At 41.4% G+C, this 17,713-nt stretch overlaps 1 protein-coding gene across 4 annotated transcripts in view; it reads right to left on the bottom strand.

The window, feature by feature from the left end:
• The window catches only part of PARVG (parvin gamma), a 42,857-nt gene extending 29,228 nt beyond the window's left edge, over window positions 1–13,629 (bottom strand). The window contains exons 1-7 of one of the 4 annotated variants that reach the window (XM_032781974.2): window positions 13,358–13,629; window positions 7,512–7,607; window positions 6,940–7,004; window positions 3,892–3,994; window positions 2,608–2,748; window positions 2,098–2,213; window positions 964–1,019 (exon numbers count right to left, since the gene is read on the bottom strand). In XM_032781974.2, the coding sequence (XP_032637865.1) occupies window positions 964–1,019; window positions 2,098–2,213; window positions 2,608–2,748; window positions 3,892–3,994; window positions 6,940–7,004; window positions 7,512–7,590 (560 nt within the window). In that variant the 5' untranslated portion in view covers window positions 7,591–7,607; window positions 13,358–13,629. Of the gene's footprint in view, window positions 1–963; window positions 1,020–2,097; window positions 2,214–2,607; window positions 2,749–3,891; window positions 3,995–6,939; window positions 7,005–7,511; window positions 7,608–11,600; window positions 11,635–13,357 lie in introns of those variants that run through there. The other 3 variants (XM_075070327.1, XM_075070331.1, XM_075070336.1) reach the window with 3 other exon arrangements.
• Window positions 13,630–17,713: the final 4,084 nt, after the last annotated feature.

Below are 17,713 nucleotides of genomic sequence, written 5' to 3'. Positions count from 1 at the left end.
GATGTGGGTGACCCAGGTTCAAATCCCTGCTCCAAACCAGTGACTTAACCAGGCTGAGTGCCCTATCCTCTAGACTATTGGCTATTATTGGGGTGGTGTGTCTTTTTTCTGCCTCTCTTGTATTCATTCATAAAATATTTTGAAAAGTTGCACTTTTGATCTGATGCAGAACAAAAACAAATTCTGAAATCTGGAAATTTTTCATAAAGTGAAATTGTTGCTTTCCAACCACCCCTAGCTATAGCCCATAGAGGACTAGAGGCTGGAATAACCCCAGGGGAAGGCCAGAAAGAGACAAGGTGTAAGAAATGGTTGTTAAAAGGAGACTTACTTTAGCAAGGGGGACCAGAACCAGAAGACAAGACTGAACAGAGAAGGTGTCAGAGGATCCTGGACTCCCTGAGGGACATTGATTAATACCAAAAGAGCTCTCAGGAAGGGTGAGGAAATTGAGGGAAGACCTTGTGTTCAGGCATTTGTTGTTTTAGATCTGAATATCTCTTGTGCTTTGTCTATGAGTAAAGTGTGTCTGGTTTAGAAGTTCCTTTGCAGAATGTTTGTGTTCCCTTGTTTTAAGTCTCACAATGTCCCAGAAAAGTGAAACTATAAACCAGGGTATCAACATGGTGGAATTCTGGGAAGCATATGCTTGAGTTATTTGAAAAACCAAGGCAGAGCCTACGGCAGCTAAACCATGGGATCCCACATCCCAGAAGGGGTACTAGATACTGTGCCAGAGAATGAACCCAGGAGGCTTAAAAACATGTGGGAACCAAAGGTTGAATCCAGTACAGCAGCCTGGTGTCTGACCACAAAGGAAAATTTGACCAGGGCTGTAACGTTTGGTTGCTTGGGATATTTTTTTTAAATAGCCACAGCCACACTATTATTTTAATAAATGAAGTGATCATTTCAATCCTCCTTTGTTATACAATCTATAAAACAAAATGTTTCTTCCCTTACCTGTTCTCTGTGATATATTCCACTGCATTTTCTGTCCTTAATCCTGTTAAGGTACGCTGTTAAACAGAAAGTCAATACAAAATAATGATGTTTAACTTCAAGGGCTATATAAGGAAATCTGTGGTAGTAAAGGTAACTTTTATTAACAGTTTGCTGCTATAAACTTTAAGTTTAAAATATTCACCACTGCTTAAATGACTTAGGAACCTAAGCACAACTGTCAAAAATGATTTTAGTGACACTGGCATCTTGTGTGGCCAAGATCTAGATCTTCCTGTCAGAGACTATCCGTACAATAAAGCATTTAAAATCCAGACTTTCCTAGATTTAAATGTGTAGAGAGCAAGCCCAAGGCATATGCATCACTTAAGTCCCATATGCAGCCCACCAAATAGGGATTAAGCAAGATTTAAGGGGGATATAGGCCTCATGCTGTGCTCTATATGCATGTGAACTTCACCCACAGTTAGAAAACTGACTCAGTGTTGCCAACTTTCACAATTATATCACAAGTTGTGGGATATGTGATGTTTTTCTTAAAGCCCCAGATCCTAGATTCATGTAACTATGTGAGAATCTCAGTTTTTATTTCATTACCTAAATAAATAAAATTCTAAAGTTCCTAGCCCTCATAGATATGGAGAAAAGCTTGAAAATGTGACCCAAGTGCACCCTAAAGTCACAAAAATCAGAAAGTAAATAAAAAACCCAAATTTTAAAAGAAAATCTCATGATTTTAGGCCAATCTCAGGATTCTGGGGGGCAGACAAATGAATTTTAAACAGTTGGGGTTATAATCAGTTATAATTTTCCATATACCAAGAGCAACTCTGCTTTCAGTCTGAATGTCTTTTATTTTACATTAAGTGGAAACAGCAAAAGCATGTCAGGAAAGTCTCCATGACAAAACATTGCATTTGTAGCCTCTGTAGAACGCTACCTCTGAACTGAACACAAAATGGTTGGTTACTCCTGCAAATAACAGATTTCTAGAAATTAAAAGGTGAATTACACAGAAAACAAAAGCATAACAGTTATACAGTGATATACACCACACTTTTCTTCCACTGTATTTTTTAATTTCTTGTGAGATCTCCGTAACCCCATGGCAGCAAAGGAAAGAGCCATAATTACCTCAATGATTATTACTTCCACACTAATATTTGAAGGGATAGGCAGATCAGGTTGGAAGTGCTTTGCTATTGCAATCAGAAGATACAATGTGCTCAGTAAGTCCTTCTGGAAAATGGCTGTTTCATGAAAAGAAAGCAAATTATAAGTAATGAGCCAACTCATTACAGCCTAATCGTAATACTCTGCATTCCCATTGTGCCTTCCTGAGAAAGTTCTAGTGCTTTACAACCAAAATATGAAATATGCCTCCAAATACGCTTGTGAGGAAGGGCAGATTAGTCCCATTTTATAGCTGTGGGAATGAGGCACAGAAAGATTAAAGAGACCTGTTCAGGGTCAAATAGGAAGTCTGTAGTTAGACACAGGAGAACTGGGTTCAGTTCCTGGCTATATTTCAGTGCCTTAACCCCAAGATCATCCTTCCTTTAGCTGCATCTTCTTAGCCCAGTAAAACCCCAGAACAATATATTTTTATGAGGTAATTTCCTTGCATTTTACTTCTGCACATACAATCAACACTCCATTTCAGCTGGCTCTCTTCTAGTTGTAAACTCTGGGCCACAGCTTCCAGAATAACAGCAAGTTTATGTTTCTGTTTTTTTTCCGTCAGTGCAATCTTCTCAACATCCAGTCTGAGAGATCCTAGTTTTTCTGAGATGGAGCATAGTTAAAACAAAACAAAGCAAGATGGGTGTGTTTTAACAGCACTGTAGAGACAATACAAAATCATAGCAGAAATACCAAAAAAGTCTCGATATAAGTGATTAGTATAATTTAATAAATTATATAACGCAGACCCGAAGCCAGCAATTGGATGTGAACAGGTACTCCCTTGGGTTCATGCAGAATCTCACTGATATCAATAAGGCTCTGCATATGGTTCTGATTGAAGGATTGGGGCCATAGGCTGAAGGCTGATTTTTAGCCACAAGTGGTCCACACCCTGAGTTTTACCAGAGGGAACTGCAGGAAACCCCCGAGTGAATCTGCCCTGTAGATTGGTATGTGTGCTAAGCACATAGTGGTTCATATAAAAAAAAAATCTTAGTTCATAGCTGTGACACCACTGCCCCAAATTATAAAAGAAAACCAATCCTATTCACGAGCCTGGTGGCACCACTATGATTTACGAGATTTGATCAGAAGATTAGGAGGTGAGGGCCAATCCAGTTACAGTCAAAGTAGAATGGAGAAGAGGGCAAAGACAGCCGTAATTAGAGGGATGGAGGGAATGGTAAACCATAACTTTAGGCTGGGAATTGATTCAAGAGGCCAAACCTTCAACTAGTGTAAAATTGATGTTGCTCCACCGAAGTGAACATAGCCACACTGATTTACACCAGCTGAAGTTCTGGCCTGAGGTCTCAGACTATGGCTTTTTAAAAATATACATATTTATAATTGTAGAGGTGATTCCAGCTGGTGTTTATGGTAATATCATAAATCATATTCACTGTCATGGTTTATGATGTCATCAGCACCTCTTGGAGGTGTCATAACCTCAGACTTCAAAGTTAACCTTTTTACTCTCTATACAAACAATGGAATAAAAAGACTTTCCAAAGGGTAGCGGGGAAGGGTCAAGCACTTGTTCAGGATTGCAATTATCATATATGGTTCACAGTGCAGTGCTCATCTCTATTTGAGTGCAAGAGGCATTAATAATTAGTAAGATACCAGCAAGCAAAGCTGTTCTTACAGTTTAGTGTGTTTGATTTTTATTTTATCTGTGAGCTTCGGCACTGAAGAGCATGTGAGATTTATTAGGGAGCAAAGCTCAAAGAAGCGACTTACCTAAGAGATGATGAAGTATCAGCCCATCAAACAGGTCTTCTTCCAGGCTTTTCACTACTATGTGTTCCTGTTTCAGGGTTGTGTTAATCCAATCTATCAAGAGCTGCAGGGAAAAATCAAACAGTCAATAATGATATGTCTGTTGTTGGAACAGACAGTGGGAAAATAAATGGCAATACTTTAGCATCACAAGAGTGCACCTTCCTCCTTTGTCTTCTGTTTTGTTTTCATCCTCCATCGAGTCTTTCCTTGTCTATTTTATTTTAGTCTTCTCTCTCTCTCTCTAACACCATGTCCCTATTTTCTCTTTCCAACTCTCTTCTCTTTCCTTTTTCATTTTCTCTGCTTCTCCCTCACATCCATTTTATTTTCAATTCATCTCACTAAGTGGCATATACACAGTATGAAATGTAACACCTCTTTGTGTGCTAAAGGGAGGTAGCTAGAGGTAAGGCACTTATATCAAGACTTTTTTGGTATTTCTGCTCAGATTGTTTGTGTCCCCTCTGCTGTGGTTGATAGAATGTGTTTCAGCACTTCAAAATTTTAAACGCCTAAAGGGTAGAATTCATTCTGTGCAGAAAGCCGGTGAATGTGTGTTATGGGTCCTCTTCTGTGCCTGCTCCGCAGAGAATATTAGTCTGTTACAGCCCAGCTACAGAGATTTGGCTCTAGCTCAAGATATGACAGCTCACGCTTTAATTCTGAAGGCCCCCAGCTCTATGGTCATGTCTGTCCCAATTAAACCCTGCTTGGAGGGCTTAATTGGTGTATCAGTTTTGTGCTGCTTCTTTGTGCAGGGGTGAATGGAATCCTGAATAAACCTATTTTTCCCTCATTAGACTGTTCTGCAGGGTGAAACATTCCAGTCTATACTGTTACTCCGAAGACATGCTTCTCAAAGAAAAAGAAAAAAACTTAAAAACCCTATGAGATGTTTGAAAATTCACAAGAAATTAAAAAACCTCTCTGCTCTATATTGATGAGCTCGCAAAGTGTGTGTAATGCACATTCAAAGCCAAGAGATAGCAGGATTCCACTGAGTGATCTTCATCTAATGCCTAGAGTTCAAGTTCTGATGATGCATTGGATTAGTGTAGTTTGAACTGGAAAGCTGAGGGTAATGGCATAAGCTGATGAACTGCTCTGCTGAAAATAGAGTCACAAGCTTCCTGGTTCACCTGTTTTATCGTTTAACAGCCATCTCCCTACTACAGCCTGGGCAACATTGCCTTACCTCTAGCTACCAGGGTCTCCCCAGGCAGCAATACAAAGAAGTGTATCTGAAAATACAGGAGAAAAGAACAGATAGGGAAAGGAAAACAAAATAATTGAAGCAGAAGTTTGCTATTAACTTCTTCTTGCTTTAGGCACTTCACATTTTACTTGTAGTTTAATATTCTTGGCAACCGAGGTGGCCCATCTTGCAGCTTGTATTTCCTGGCCCCCAAAACCACCTTGATGAGAACACCCAATTGAATCAGGAAACTAATTTAATATTTTCCACAAGTGAGTTTCTTTGCTTCTCTAAGGCAGCCCTTGAAGAGACCCCAACGTCTCCCATTATAATCGCCTCCTTAAAGTCTCTGTGTCAGAGCTATGAACTCTCCAGACAAGGAAGACAATGCCTCCCACTCCCTGATATGCCAGAAGGCATTGCTGACGGTAAGCAACATAAAGCATTCTCTCTCTTCCCCTGGCCAATGAGGACACAGGTTAGTCAGTCAAACCCAGGTTTCATGGGCTGTAACCATGAATGGGGTCAACAGCAAAGCTCACAGGAATCTTCACAATCACAGACTAAAGAAAACCTTTATTTTGGCAATTTGTGAAGAATGAATTCAGTGTCTTTAGTGATTCCTTCTTGCTATACCACCTCTCAAATTCTCTCATTTATTCAAATATGGAAATGGTAAAAACCTGTTGCAAAAATTAAATCCTTCATGAACTGATTGAGAGCTTATTAGATTTTAGGGAACATATAATATAGAAACACAAAACCGTATGTTTAGGGCTTTGTGAATATGAGCTATACATACACACCAACACTCAAAGGTCATTTTTAAAATACCTGTCACAGTTTTAATATCTCTATAACTGTGAAAGGTATTGGTGTGCTGCCCAATGAGATCTGCCATTTTACTGATCCTTCCAAACAGCAAGTTCAGTATGATGATATCCAGGACGCTATCACATGAGAAAAGCATCTTGAATTATGTTTGAATATATAACAAAGAAGGGGATTTTCAAAGTCTCTGTGAAGTAAGTGCTGCTGTTTAAAAACTGAGTTCATTTTACTCAATTACATTAACTAGAACTTAATGGAATTTATTGTACAACAATTTTGAAAGCTTTTGTTATGAATGTGAATGGTGACTTGCATGACCAGTGTCCTCTACAGTGATCTTCATTGCTCCCTTTGAGATGGCTTGTCCAACTGCCTTAAAGCAGCTGGTATTGGCCACTGTTGAAGAAAGGAAACTAGACTACACAGACCACTGCTCTGAAGCAGTGTGGCAATTCCTATATTCCTGTCACAGAGTCAGGGCAGCAAACCTCAATTGCTTTAAGGGTTAGCCTTACTAGTAGCAAATGTTAACATTTGATTTATTGTTTGTTTGTTAGAATCCTCTTTGATATTACACTGTCGCTTTCTTTACAATGGAACTCTTGGATATTTTGGGCTCAGAAGTTATCCAGCTGAACACTTTGGACATGGACTAGGAGAAAAAAAATCCTCTCAGATGCTAGAACCACATTCCCCTTCACACGACACAGCAAAAGTCTTGTTCTGTCTGAGTTAAGCATCTAAGACTTGATTCTGCCAAGTGCTAAGCTCTTGGGCACAGATCCAGCAAAGCACCTGGAAGCAAAGCACCTTTATGCCTGTACGTAGTCCAGTTGATGTAATTGGGATTACTAACCTGCTTACGTTCTTTGCTGGCCTGGGGCTAGAGAGCTCAGTACCTTACATGATGGATCCTGCTTACACAACATTTAAAAACAAGGGTTTCTGTGTAAATAATAATTTAGTAAAAGAAAGGATACCATTTGTAGTTCTTCCAACTTAGGGTTATTGCAGGAGGTAGGATTTATGAATTTCCTCTTTTCTCCTATAAATAGAAGTGAACAATATCCATTACAATTCTCTAATGTGACTAATGCAAGTTTTCTATAACAACTGCCATCAGTTCAACATTGCCCCATTTTGCTAATTACAGCATGAAAAAGTGTACTCATTTGTAATTTTATAGGGAGAAAATGGCATATCAGATCATTACAATTGCCTGTTAGAAATGATCTTTCCAAGGGATTCAAATTGATGAGACCAAAGGAACGCTTTCTAAAAATAAACAAAACCAGAGTTTGGTTTGGTTCTTTTGTGTGAAATGTAACCCTCATTTAGAGGACTAGCCGGAACTTGCATTGACTCTTCATAACCCACCTATGCAGAGTTGGAGACTAAATTCCATGCAACAAGGTTACTTACTTACGCTTGATTGAACCTGGGACTAATGCTGTAAAACAAGTGAGATTCATTTGTGCTGAGAACTTTAATTTTTTTGGTTCTTTGAGTCCCTCTTCTCTTTTTCTTCATTGCTGGTTTATAAAACACATACCTTGAATGGCATCATTCTGAAGTGGCGAATGATGAAGCACACCAGGCTGTGCAAAAGCAGTGAAAAAGTCTGGTTCCATTGTATTACTTTTTGCTTCTAGAAAATTGAAAAAAAAAAATTCAAAATGTGCTAGAGCCAAAATGAGTACTAATGAGGGAATATGCACCAAATTAAATTATTTCTTTCAGCAATTTTTGAAGTGTTTGTGGGTGACCTACTTTTAAACATGCAGCAACATATATTTAAGCAACATTAAAATTAAAATGAAGTTAATCAGTTTTTTTCCTGGAGACAAAAAGCACTACAGTATTAAAATAATGTCTTAATTCCAGTCAGTTCTGATTAATCTGAATTAGATCAGCAAAATCCTATTTCAGTTCAGATGATAAATGCTTCAGCAGGAGACTTCGGGGTGCAAGTTATAAAAATGGTCAGCATTTAACTGTTTGAGATGAATAAACCAAGAATATAGCAGATCTATAAGACTGTATGTATTCTTATTAAATAAGAAAGTTAAAAAAAAGCTCAGGCTTTGACATTATTTCCCTTCCCAACCACTGCTGTCCTGAAATAAAATGGGAATAACACACAAACGAGAACAGTCCAAAGTATCTTGTCAACATATAGAAGACTATGGAAGGGATTTTCAAAACTGGATAGGAATACTGGGAGAGGGTAGCAAACGCCAAAGTGGGGGTGAATAGGATAGGAGCAAAGAGGGACAAAAACTTGTTAGGGGCACAGAGGCAGAAGGGTCTATAACCACTAGAGAACATACCCCTACATCGGGGTGGCCAACCTGTGGCTCCGGAGCACATACGGTTCTTCAGAAGTTAATATGCAGCTCCTTGTATAGACACCGACTCCGGGGCTGGAGCTACAGGCTCCAACTTTCCAGTATGCCAGGGGGTGCTCACTGCTCAACCTCTGGCTCTACCACAAGCCTTGCTCCCACTTCACCCCTTCCCAGCCTGCCATGCCCTCGCTCCTCTCCCTCCCATCCTTTCCCCTTCCCTCCCCCCTGGAGCCTCCTGCCCGCCACTTAATAGCTGATTGGGAGGTGCAGAGAGGGAGAGGAAGACGTTGATTGGTGGGGCTGCTGGTGAGCAGGAGGCGCTGGGGGGGGGGGAGCTGATGGGGGGTTGCTGACTTATTACTGTGGCACTTTGGCAACGTCCATTGGCAAATTCTGGCTCCTTCTCAGGCTCAGGTTGGCCACCCCTGCCCTATATCACCTGGAATTGTATCTTTTCAAAAAATGCAAACATATCAGGCAGAGCAGAATAAGTTTGTATATACAACATTAATCCTAGAATTTCCTAACGTTAGAATCACAGATTACTAGGGTTGGAAGGGACCTCAGGAGATCATATAAGTTCAACCCCCTGCTCAAAGCAGGACCAATTCCCCACTTCCCTAAATGGCCCCCCCTCAAGGATTGAACTCACAACCCTGGGTTTAGCAGACCAATGCTCAAACCACTGAGCTATCCCTTAACTTTGCAACCTTAAAATTCTTTTAATGTAGGATTTTGTATATGTAATATAAAAGGCTGAGAAAGCTAGGCTTGCTTAGTCAAGAATGGTAAAGAACTAAAGGAGACTAAGATTTTGAAGAGTATAGCTAAAAACTGAGCAGTCTCTCTTTACTTTGTCCTATAATACAAGAACAAGCCCTTAACTTATTACACTAATGGTAAGTAAATTTAAGTTCACTACTGCAGGAAATCACGTTGTATACTGTAACTGAATTTTCACTGTAACTGTATTTATAAATACATTTGTAATTATAGTATGCAAGCTAAAAATAGGGATATTAAAATCTTATACATCAGTGTACAAAATGATCATCTGCAGGGGTCAGAAAAGACTACAACTTGCATCACCACCAGACATGTATAATTATTATTGCTTGTTATTTGTACTAGAGTAGTCTGAGATTTGGGCGACATCATGCTGGACTCCGTACAAACACAGAGTATGAGCCAGTTTCTTCCCCTTACAATCTAAACAGACAAAGGGCAAGAAGGTAAACAGCATTGTAATCAGTTGCATTCTGGAAGTGAGGCCACAGTTCACTTTCCTTTGAAGCATTAAATCTTAGCTATTGCTGGAGGCAAAATATCAGATATCATGGATAAATAATCTGTCCAGTATTATTAATGCTATGTTCCTATGGCCTAATGGATAGAGCACTGCATGGGGACTCAGCACTGCCATGGACCTGCTGGGTGACCTTGGGCAAGTCACTACCTTTCCTGTGTCTCGGTTTCCCCATCTGTAAAATGGGGATAATGATACTGACCTCCTTTGTAAAGCATTTTGAGACCTATGGATGAACAGTGCTGTGTAAGACCTAGGTATTATTATGAAGAGGAAATATTTCCCCTCTTATTAAAAAAAGTTTCAAATCTCAAAAACATAGGGAAGAAATATATTTAAAGGAAAGTAGGGCACCCTTCGTTAAACATTCACATTGTGAGAACAGGAAACAGAATAATCCATAGGTGAGAGATCCACTGCAAATAGTATTGCACATCTGACATGGAAGACCTCTGAGGTACAATCTCTTGCTTTGATAGCTTAAAACTCCAAACAGCATTGGGAGGGTCCCCTTAGAATCTCTCTCACATTTTTGTCAGGGCTCCATTATAAGGAAAGTGAATGTGTTGTGTTTTAGTACAGACTTTGATGGTTCCATTTTAAAAATATGCTTGAAGAGACAATACTAGCAGAAAACTATGATTAGATATTTTCACATCAGTCTTGCACAACACAACAGACACAAAATGCACAAAACTGCTGGAGAGAATGTATTTCATCACTATGGTTGCAAAACCAAATGCCAGCTCTAGAAATAGAGTTGTCAAGAATGAAATAATTATAAGAAATGGAGCCTTTTACTGCTACCTAACAGTAACAACTGAACTATTTGAGGAACACTGGACCAAGGGAAATGAAAAATATAATTAATATAGTGGAAGATTTTCATATGTGCTAGTGGCAATTAGATACCTAACTTGAAAGTTAATGGGGGTTAGGTGTCCAACTGCCACTTTTCCCTTTAAAAATCTCTCTCAGAACTCTTAGACGCGTGTACACTTACTGTAATTCATACCCTATATTGCCTCAGTGGTGCTGTTCCCCGTATCTTTTATATCGGTCACTCTTCCTTTAATACTTATGGCTGAAAATAACTTGGACTGTCAACAATTCTGCTTCTTTCTAATAAAAAGTTAGTAACTAAAAACACACACGGGCTATTGAGGAGGCCTCCAAAATCAGACACCATCTTTGAGACCTTGGCATCTCAGTTTCCCCATCTGTGGCGTGAAGAGAGTAACACCTACCTCCGAGTGGCTGTGTGGGGCGTCATTTGATAAGGGCTAGAGAGAGGTTTCCTCTCGGCCCATAGTAAGGAGCATCAGGTAACTGTGCCAGCCCAGGATTTCTACTCCCCCAGCCTTGTTCCTGTGAGGGAAGTAATCTGCTCTAATCTGATACCAGGTGTCAGTTACTCCCCCCCTCTGCACTAGCTGAGCAAAGCTGACTGTCAACTACAGTCAAGGCTCTGCCAGTTCCTTGCCCTTGCCTGTCCTTTTGCACAGGGAGGTGAAAGGTGGAGGGGCCCAATGGAGGTTGCTCTCCCGGCTGAGTTGGGACCCACCATATTGACTAAACCACCCAGAGGAGTGAGGATGTGCCAAACACCCCTTTACTCCACTGCAGGAGCATGTAGGGTGAGCCACAATTGTGCCCTAATTATTCTTGAAGTACTTTAAGGCTATAAAGGGACGACATTCAGCAGGTATGACACTGTAAAATTAAATCAATAGACTGACAGTGGCCATCTTGGCCGATACAGTCTGTACACTGAGAAATCTCCTGTGACTTCCAGGGAGAACATTGATGTGGGGTTGTTTCAAGCCCTTATTTTACAATAAAAGTGGGTTGCTGTGCAGTGTCAGGCAAGTGACCCAGCACTGCATGCCTAGCCCAGTGGAAACCTAGATTCTAGATCAGAATTTGCTGCAGGCTTCTGCCTCACAGGCTCTTCACCTCAGCTTCACCCCACATCTGCCCTTCTTACCTTCATCTTCACCCCTGTCCCATCTCCCTCACCTCCTTCACGACAGTATCCCCTCCCCTCTTTACTTTTCTTTCCATTTAGCATACTTCCTTCCTCCTAACCCCACAAAAAGGGCTGGCGGGGGTGGCAGTGGGAGAACACAGCACTAAGATGACATCTGCCATTATCATACTGTTCACTCTCCTTGTGTGTTCTACCCTTTTCCCCTCCCTGCATCTGCCTTGTCTTTTAGATTGTAAGCTTTTAAATTCAGGGACTATCTGCTATTCTGTACTGTGGCTGTTTTTGCCACTCTCTCACTTCCCAAGCCAACCTGGGTTCAGAATGCTGAGGGGCCTGGCTCCTGGGAACATTGGCTCCTCTCAGGTGTTAAAGAGCTGTTTTGGCAAGCTGAAAAACCTGGGGGATCTCACACACATTTATGATTTACGCTGGCAAGATACTAAGCACCTACGACTACTGGAGTTGGAGATCTCAGCATGTCACAGGAAGTACTTAGAACCACGCCAAAACAAGCCTTAAATTAAAAATTGGTGGCAACCTACATAAATATATGCTTAGGGCTCAATCCAATGACCTGCCAGGCAGCTGAAAACGGAGGGCCTCAGCATTTCATAGGATCATTAGTTATTATCATTAAGGCGGATTCTGGATCAGGCTCCAAGTTACACTCTGGGGCAGGTGTGGCCAAACTGCGGTTCGCAAGCCACGTGTGGCTCTTTTATGATTAAAGTGCAGCTTGCAAAGCCGACCATTCCCCCAATTCGGCTTCTGCTCCATGGAGACATGCTGGGGTTAGGGGCCTCTGCCCTGTGGGAGGCGTCTGCCGTGGGGCAGAACTCCCTAGACCCTCCCACCCCTCCGCAGGGCAGGAACCCCGGCAGGCACTCCCCACAGGGCTTAAGCCCCAAGCCCCTCTTGAATTTCTGAAGATTATCGTATATGGCCCAGCGCATCAGTAAGTTTGGCCATCCCTGCTCTAGTGAAACAGCTTCAGTATTAAACAACTTCCCAGGTTTTCTGTAGACATCTCAGAAAACTGCCTGCTAAAGGTGTACATATTGCACTAACATCATGGGGGAATGTGAATGTGTTTGGAATCCTTTTTCGATTTCAGTTCCTTATTTGCGCTGGGAGAAGTATTAAGATTGGAGCTGCTCATGCAGGCCTGCTGCAATGCGGCTCTGCAGACTCTCTTTTCTATTTTTCTTTTTATTTCTTTTGCCATCAGACTATTTTCTCTGGCCTTGCATCCATGCATGCATTATTTACTGGTGCATGGAGAATACCACTTGTTTTATTCCAGTTGCTAGAGTACTGATTGCAACAATATTGTGCATTGGAATTTTAAAATCATATTGGCCTTACTTTTGACTCTTCTTGCAAAATGGCATCATTTGGTTCGGTGTTCTCAGTTACTGACAATGTCCTAAATTTTCTTAGCTCTTGTGAAAGGCAGAAGTTATTTATTTTTCTGCATTCTGCTAGGGGCAATCACTAAGTTTTCAGGTATGTCAAGAGTTGCTAGAATATTATAAGCTGCAGTGCAACAGTTCTTTAATTGCTGAAAATAGCAGATAAGATGGTTATTTTGCCATAAAAACCATTTTGTATTAATAGTTTAAATCACCCAACTTTTCATCTACTATCCCTTCACAATCTGGTTCACCAAATTTCATTGAGCTATTACATATGTTTTACTGCTCATAATGCTACCATAATTATAATCTACCATAGAATATACATGAAACACTTACTTTTGCAGATGAGGACACCAAGAACTTTGAATGGATTTATTTCCTGTTGGAAAAAGCCAAAAGTGGTATTCCAAATAAGCTCAAAATTAGTGAGAAAAGGCTTTCTAGTCGGAAAAAATAAAAACTGCACGTGTCAGGATTCAATCAATCCATCCAATTTCATACTGCTGCCATTAGAACACCATGATGAGAAAAGTAGGCAAGACACCAAAAGAGAGACTAGTTCTTTGCACTCAGTTTAGAAGAGTCCCTCACTTCCTCATTTTGCACTGTGGTTTTCAAGAGGAAAGGTTTGCTTGTTAGCAACAGGAAAGAGATGACATCATCCCATATTCAGCCAATATAATCAATTTGCATATAACATTTTACATAAAAGAACTGACACCACGTTGCCTTTAATAATTCTCTAAGTGTTCCTCAAGGAGTCTATCCAAGGCAAGGTCATGGGAAAGAAGTATGAAACCTATCATAGGATAAAGTTTTGGGCATCCTTGTGTTGAAATTGCTGCCTTCCGTTCAAAGCAGCTTGAAGATTATCAAGAGACAAGTTACACACAGTTCTTATGTTACATTTTAAAAACGAAACCACAGTTCTGTTCAGAGCCCTGATGTCAGCAAGTATGGTCTCTGCTAGAGTCTATAATAACTGCAGTAAACATGCATCTAAACCAGGGGTTCTCGCAACAAATTTTTTGGTGGCTTCAGAGTGCAGCCACCAACTCTTGCTGGTGGCCGCACTGACGCTTTTTTCCTAAAATTATTTATTTTTCCTAAAGTTAATAAAGTAATATGCACATACATACATACAAATCATTGTAATTTGTTTATGGAAGGTTTTGGGGTTTTTTTTGCAAACTCAATAATAAAAATAATGCACAATTATCTCTATTCGTTACTGTACCTAACAGAATAGAAACACAAATAAAGTGCTTTGTGCATTTTTGTCTTTTTTATTATTGTTTCTTTTGCTTTTTTGGGAAAAGTGGTTGTCTGTACAATAATTTGACATAATAGTCCAAATAAAAAGAAAAAAGGAAATTCAACATAATAGTCCAAATAATAATGAAAAACATATCTAGGCGGCTTGAGTCTGGGGAGGGATGGGCAGAGCTGTGGCTGGCCCGGGGCTCCTCCAGACAGGTGTGGGAGGGGGATGTCTCGGGGCTTTGGCCAGCCCAGGGCTCCTCCAGCCGAGCAGGGGCGGGATGCTCGGGGCTTCTCCGGGCTAGGGGCTTGTGGCGCCAGTTGTAGGGGGTCTCAGGGCTCCAGCTGCTGGGGGTGGAGGGTGCAGGCAAAGGGGGTGGAGTCAGTGGATTCCCCCTTTGGGGAGGCTAGCCCCTCTCTGGCCATGCGCCCGCTGCTCGCCTCCTCACCCCACCCTGCCCACCGCTTGCTTCCTGCATCCCTCCTCAGTCTCCGACCCGCCACTCACCTCTCTTACCCCCATCTGCCCCTCGCCTCCTCACTCCCCTGCCACAGACACTCCCCTGCCTGCCATGAGAACCCCCTAGTATTTTATTGACAGGGAAAATTGTGGTCATACTGCACAGAACATTGCATCTCTCTATTAAGAAGTATACAGTAGCACCTACCATTCAGGTGATTAAATACTTTTCTTTCTGAAGACAGAAAAGGAAAAACTGCTCTTCAGATTTAGATTTTCCCCTAGTCTAATTAACATTTTAAAATATTGTAATGATCTTACCAATGGGGAAAGCCTACTAGGTCATATCCATCCAGTTACTAATGCATGACGAGTCCCTGAAGTAAATTCAAGTGGTTAGTCCAATTTAGTTTTAAGCATCACAAGCAGTGAAGCTTCCCCCACTTCCCTTGAGAGATTATTTCACAGTCTAATGCGGCTCACTCTGATATCATATCACCATATTTAGGCTAAATTTGCTCTTTTTAAAAAATTTCACATTCTTACTCCACGTTATAGCCCCCAAGCACTACTCAATTCCTCTCCTTCACCATACATCCCCATCAGATACTGGTAGATGATTGCCATACCCCTTCCACATATACTCATTCATCATTCAACCACACTAACTGGGGTTTGTTGTCTAAAGCCTTCCCATCATTAACTGATGAATTCACAGTCATTTTTTTTTGCTGTTCTCCAGTTCCCCCCAATCTCTTTCTACTGATAAGATGCCCAATCTAAGTACAATAGTCTAAGTGGTGTGTGATGGTGTGTCCACCCCATAAGCCCTGAGCTGGTTAATATGGATCAGAAGGGGTCAATTAACCTTAGATTCTGCACCTGGAGGGGGCCCAGGGCTTGATAAGGCCTAATGGCATATGAGGCAGAGGTGGGGATTGGGATAGCATTATAAAGCCAGGAAGTAAGCACAGGAAAGAGTTGCAGGCAGCAGATCTGCAGTTGCTGCCTAGAGTGAAAAGGTGTTGGCCAGGGACAAGGAAGAGATCCAGGGGGCAAGTAAGCTCTGGAGTCCTGCCCTGGACTAGGGAGTGTTACAAGAGGCCTATGAGGTGAAGTGGGCATGGGGAGTGGAGGAAGCTCTGGGGGTGAACCCAGAGAAAAGCAAGGAGATGGAGAGGTGGGTAGGAAGGAGTGCAAGGACTGCAACAGCAGTCACAGGGTCCCTGGGCAGGAACCTAGAGTAGCAGACAGACCTGGGTTCCGCTACCAGCCACTGGCAACGTGGCACAGAGCTGGAGTTGGAATAGAAGACTGCCTGAGAGGACATATGGATAGCTTGTCTGGTGGGACGTCATTGCCCTGGAAAAAATGGGGGAAGACTATATAGTGACTGGCCGAAGGACTGAATCATCCAAGAGGAAGCACTCCAAGTCATAGAGGGGAGATGGAGAGAAAGCAACTGATGGCAGGGGCCACCTCATGGGGCAAAAGCAAATTCCCTGAGCCAGGCAAAGAGAGGTGCACCTGCAGTGAGTGGACCCCTTCATATGCTGTTCTACCAGTGTCAGAGAGACAGACTGCTCTGTTTTCTAAGGCCTATGCAAACCAATATCTCATTGGCCTCTTGATCTTCATTAAATGCATTCTTCATTCAAGTCCTTCCTTTTATTATAACTTCATCCATTAAGCAGGCCAAATAAGAGCAAGAAAGCTATGTGATCATCATTTGTTTATTAGAATAAATACAGTTATCACAAACCATGCATTAAGTTCCACAACACTCCTGCTGTGATTTTAGAAAACATAGGATTGCATTGTAATTTGCTTACAGTACACTACTTTTACACTCTCACTAAGCCAGACTTGTCCATGGTATGACAAGTGCAGTATCTCATCTGCAAGGTTGTTTTTTTGTGTGGGTTTTTTGTTTTTTTTTTAGTAACAGAAATCCAGAGTGCACATTGTTAAAAAATAGTAGAAAAGATTCTTAAAATACATTAATACACAAAGCATTGGGTTTCTATTAGTGGGGAAAAGAAAGCTCTAAGTTTTTGCATTGATGTAAACTCTGTTTTTGTTGCTTTGCAGTCTTGTGAAACGTTAGAGCATAGCTGACCATAGCTCAGGCCTCTTCTGAGCCTTACAGCAAGCTGAACGACGACTGGCTGGAACTGAATCCGCAGTTCTGATGGTGAATCTACAAGGCAGATTACACAGGCTGTACAGGCAGCCAATCTCATTAACCATATAGAAATGTGGAAGCTCGAATGTTGGGCATGCAGTGTCCACGAACTATGCCACAAGCCTCAGAATTCCCTGGCCTTTTCTACACAACTCTACACTAAGAGGCAGAATTCAAACTTTCCAGTAACGTGAACAAAATATTAACCATCCTGTTCTTTAGCATGGATGGAGGGAGGCCTATATTTTTAAGCTTTAACCCACAACATATTAGCCCATTACAACCCATTAGGTATGTGATATAAACATGTCATTAGGTATGTGATATAAACATGTCATATTTCACATTAGGTATGTGAAATAAACAACATTAGTTGATGGGGCACTATATCAAGATGATTGCGTTTTAAAACTGATTACTTTTGGGGAAGCCCTTCTTAAGTTGAAAGCATCCTGTTGGCAATTTGCCCATGGCATACAAACTAAAGGTCCCAAACCTGCAGTCCCCTGCTCACAGGAGCACTCGTATAAGGACTATCTAATAGCCCAGTGGTTAGAGCACTCGCATGAGATGTGCAAAACCAACTTCAGTTCAAATCACCATTCTGCCTGACTTGGAATGGGGACTCGAACTCAGTTCTCTCAACTCCTAGGTGTAGCCTTCATTGCTGGCTTATGGGGTTTTCTGGGGTGGGGCTCTCACACTCTCCTGTTGAAGCTCTTCCACTTCATATCCAATATTTGAGTTTAAGTAGGAGTTTAGGGATATAGAGCTGAGCAGGGGAGTT

This window comes from Chelonoidis abingdonii, chromosome 1 (assembly GCF_003597395.2).
Source record: "Chelonoidis abingdonii isolate Lonesome George chromosome 1, CheloAbing_2.0, whole genome shotgun sequence".
Taxonomy (NCBI): domain Eukaryota; kingdom Metazoa; phylum Chordata; order Testudines; family Testudinidae; genus Chelonoidis; species Chelonoidis abingdonii.
This window is presented reverse-complemented; position numbering and strand designations above follow the sequence as displayed.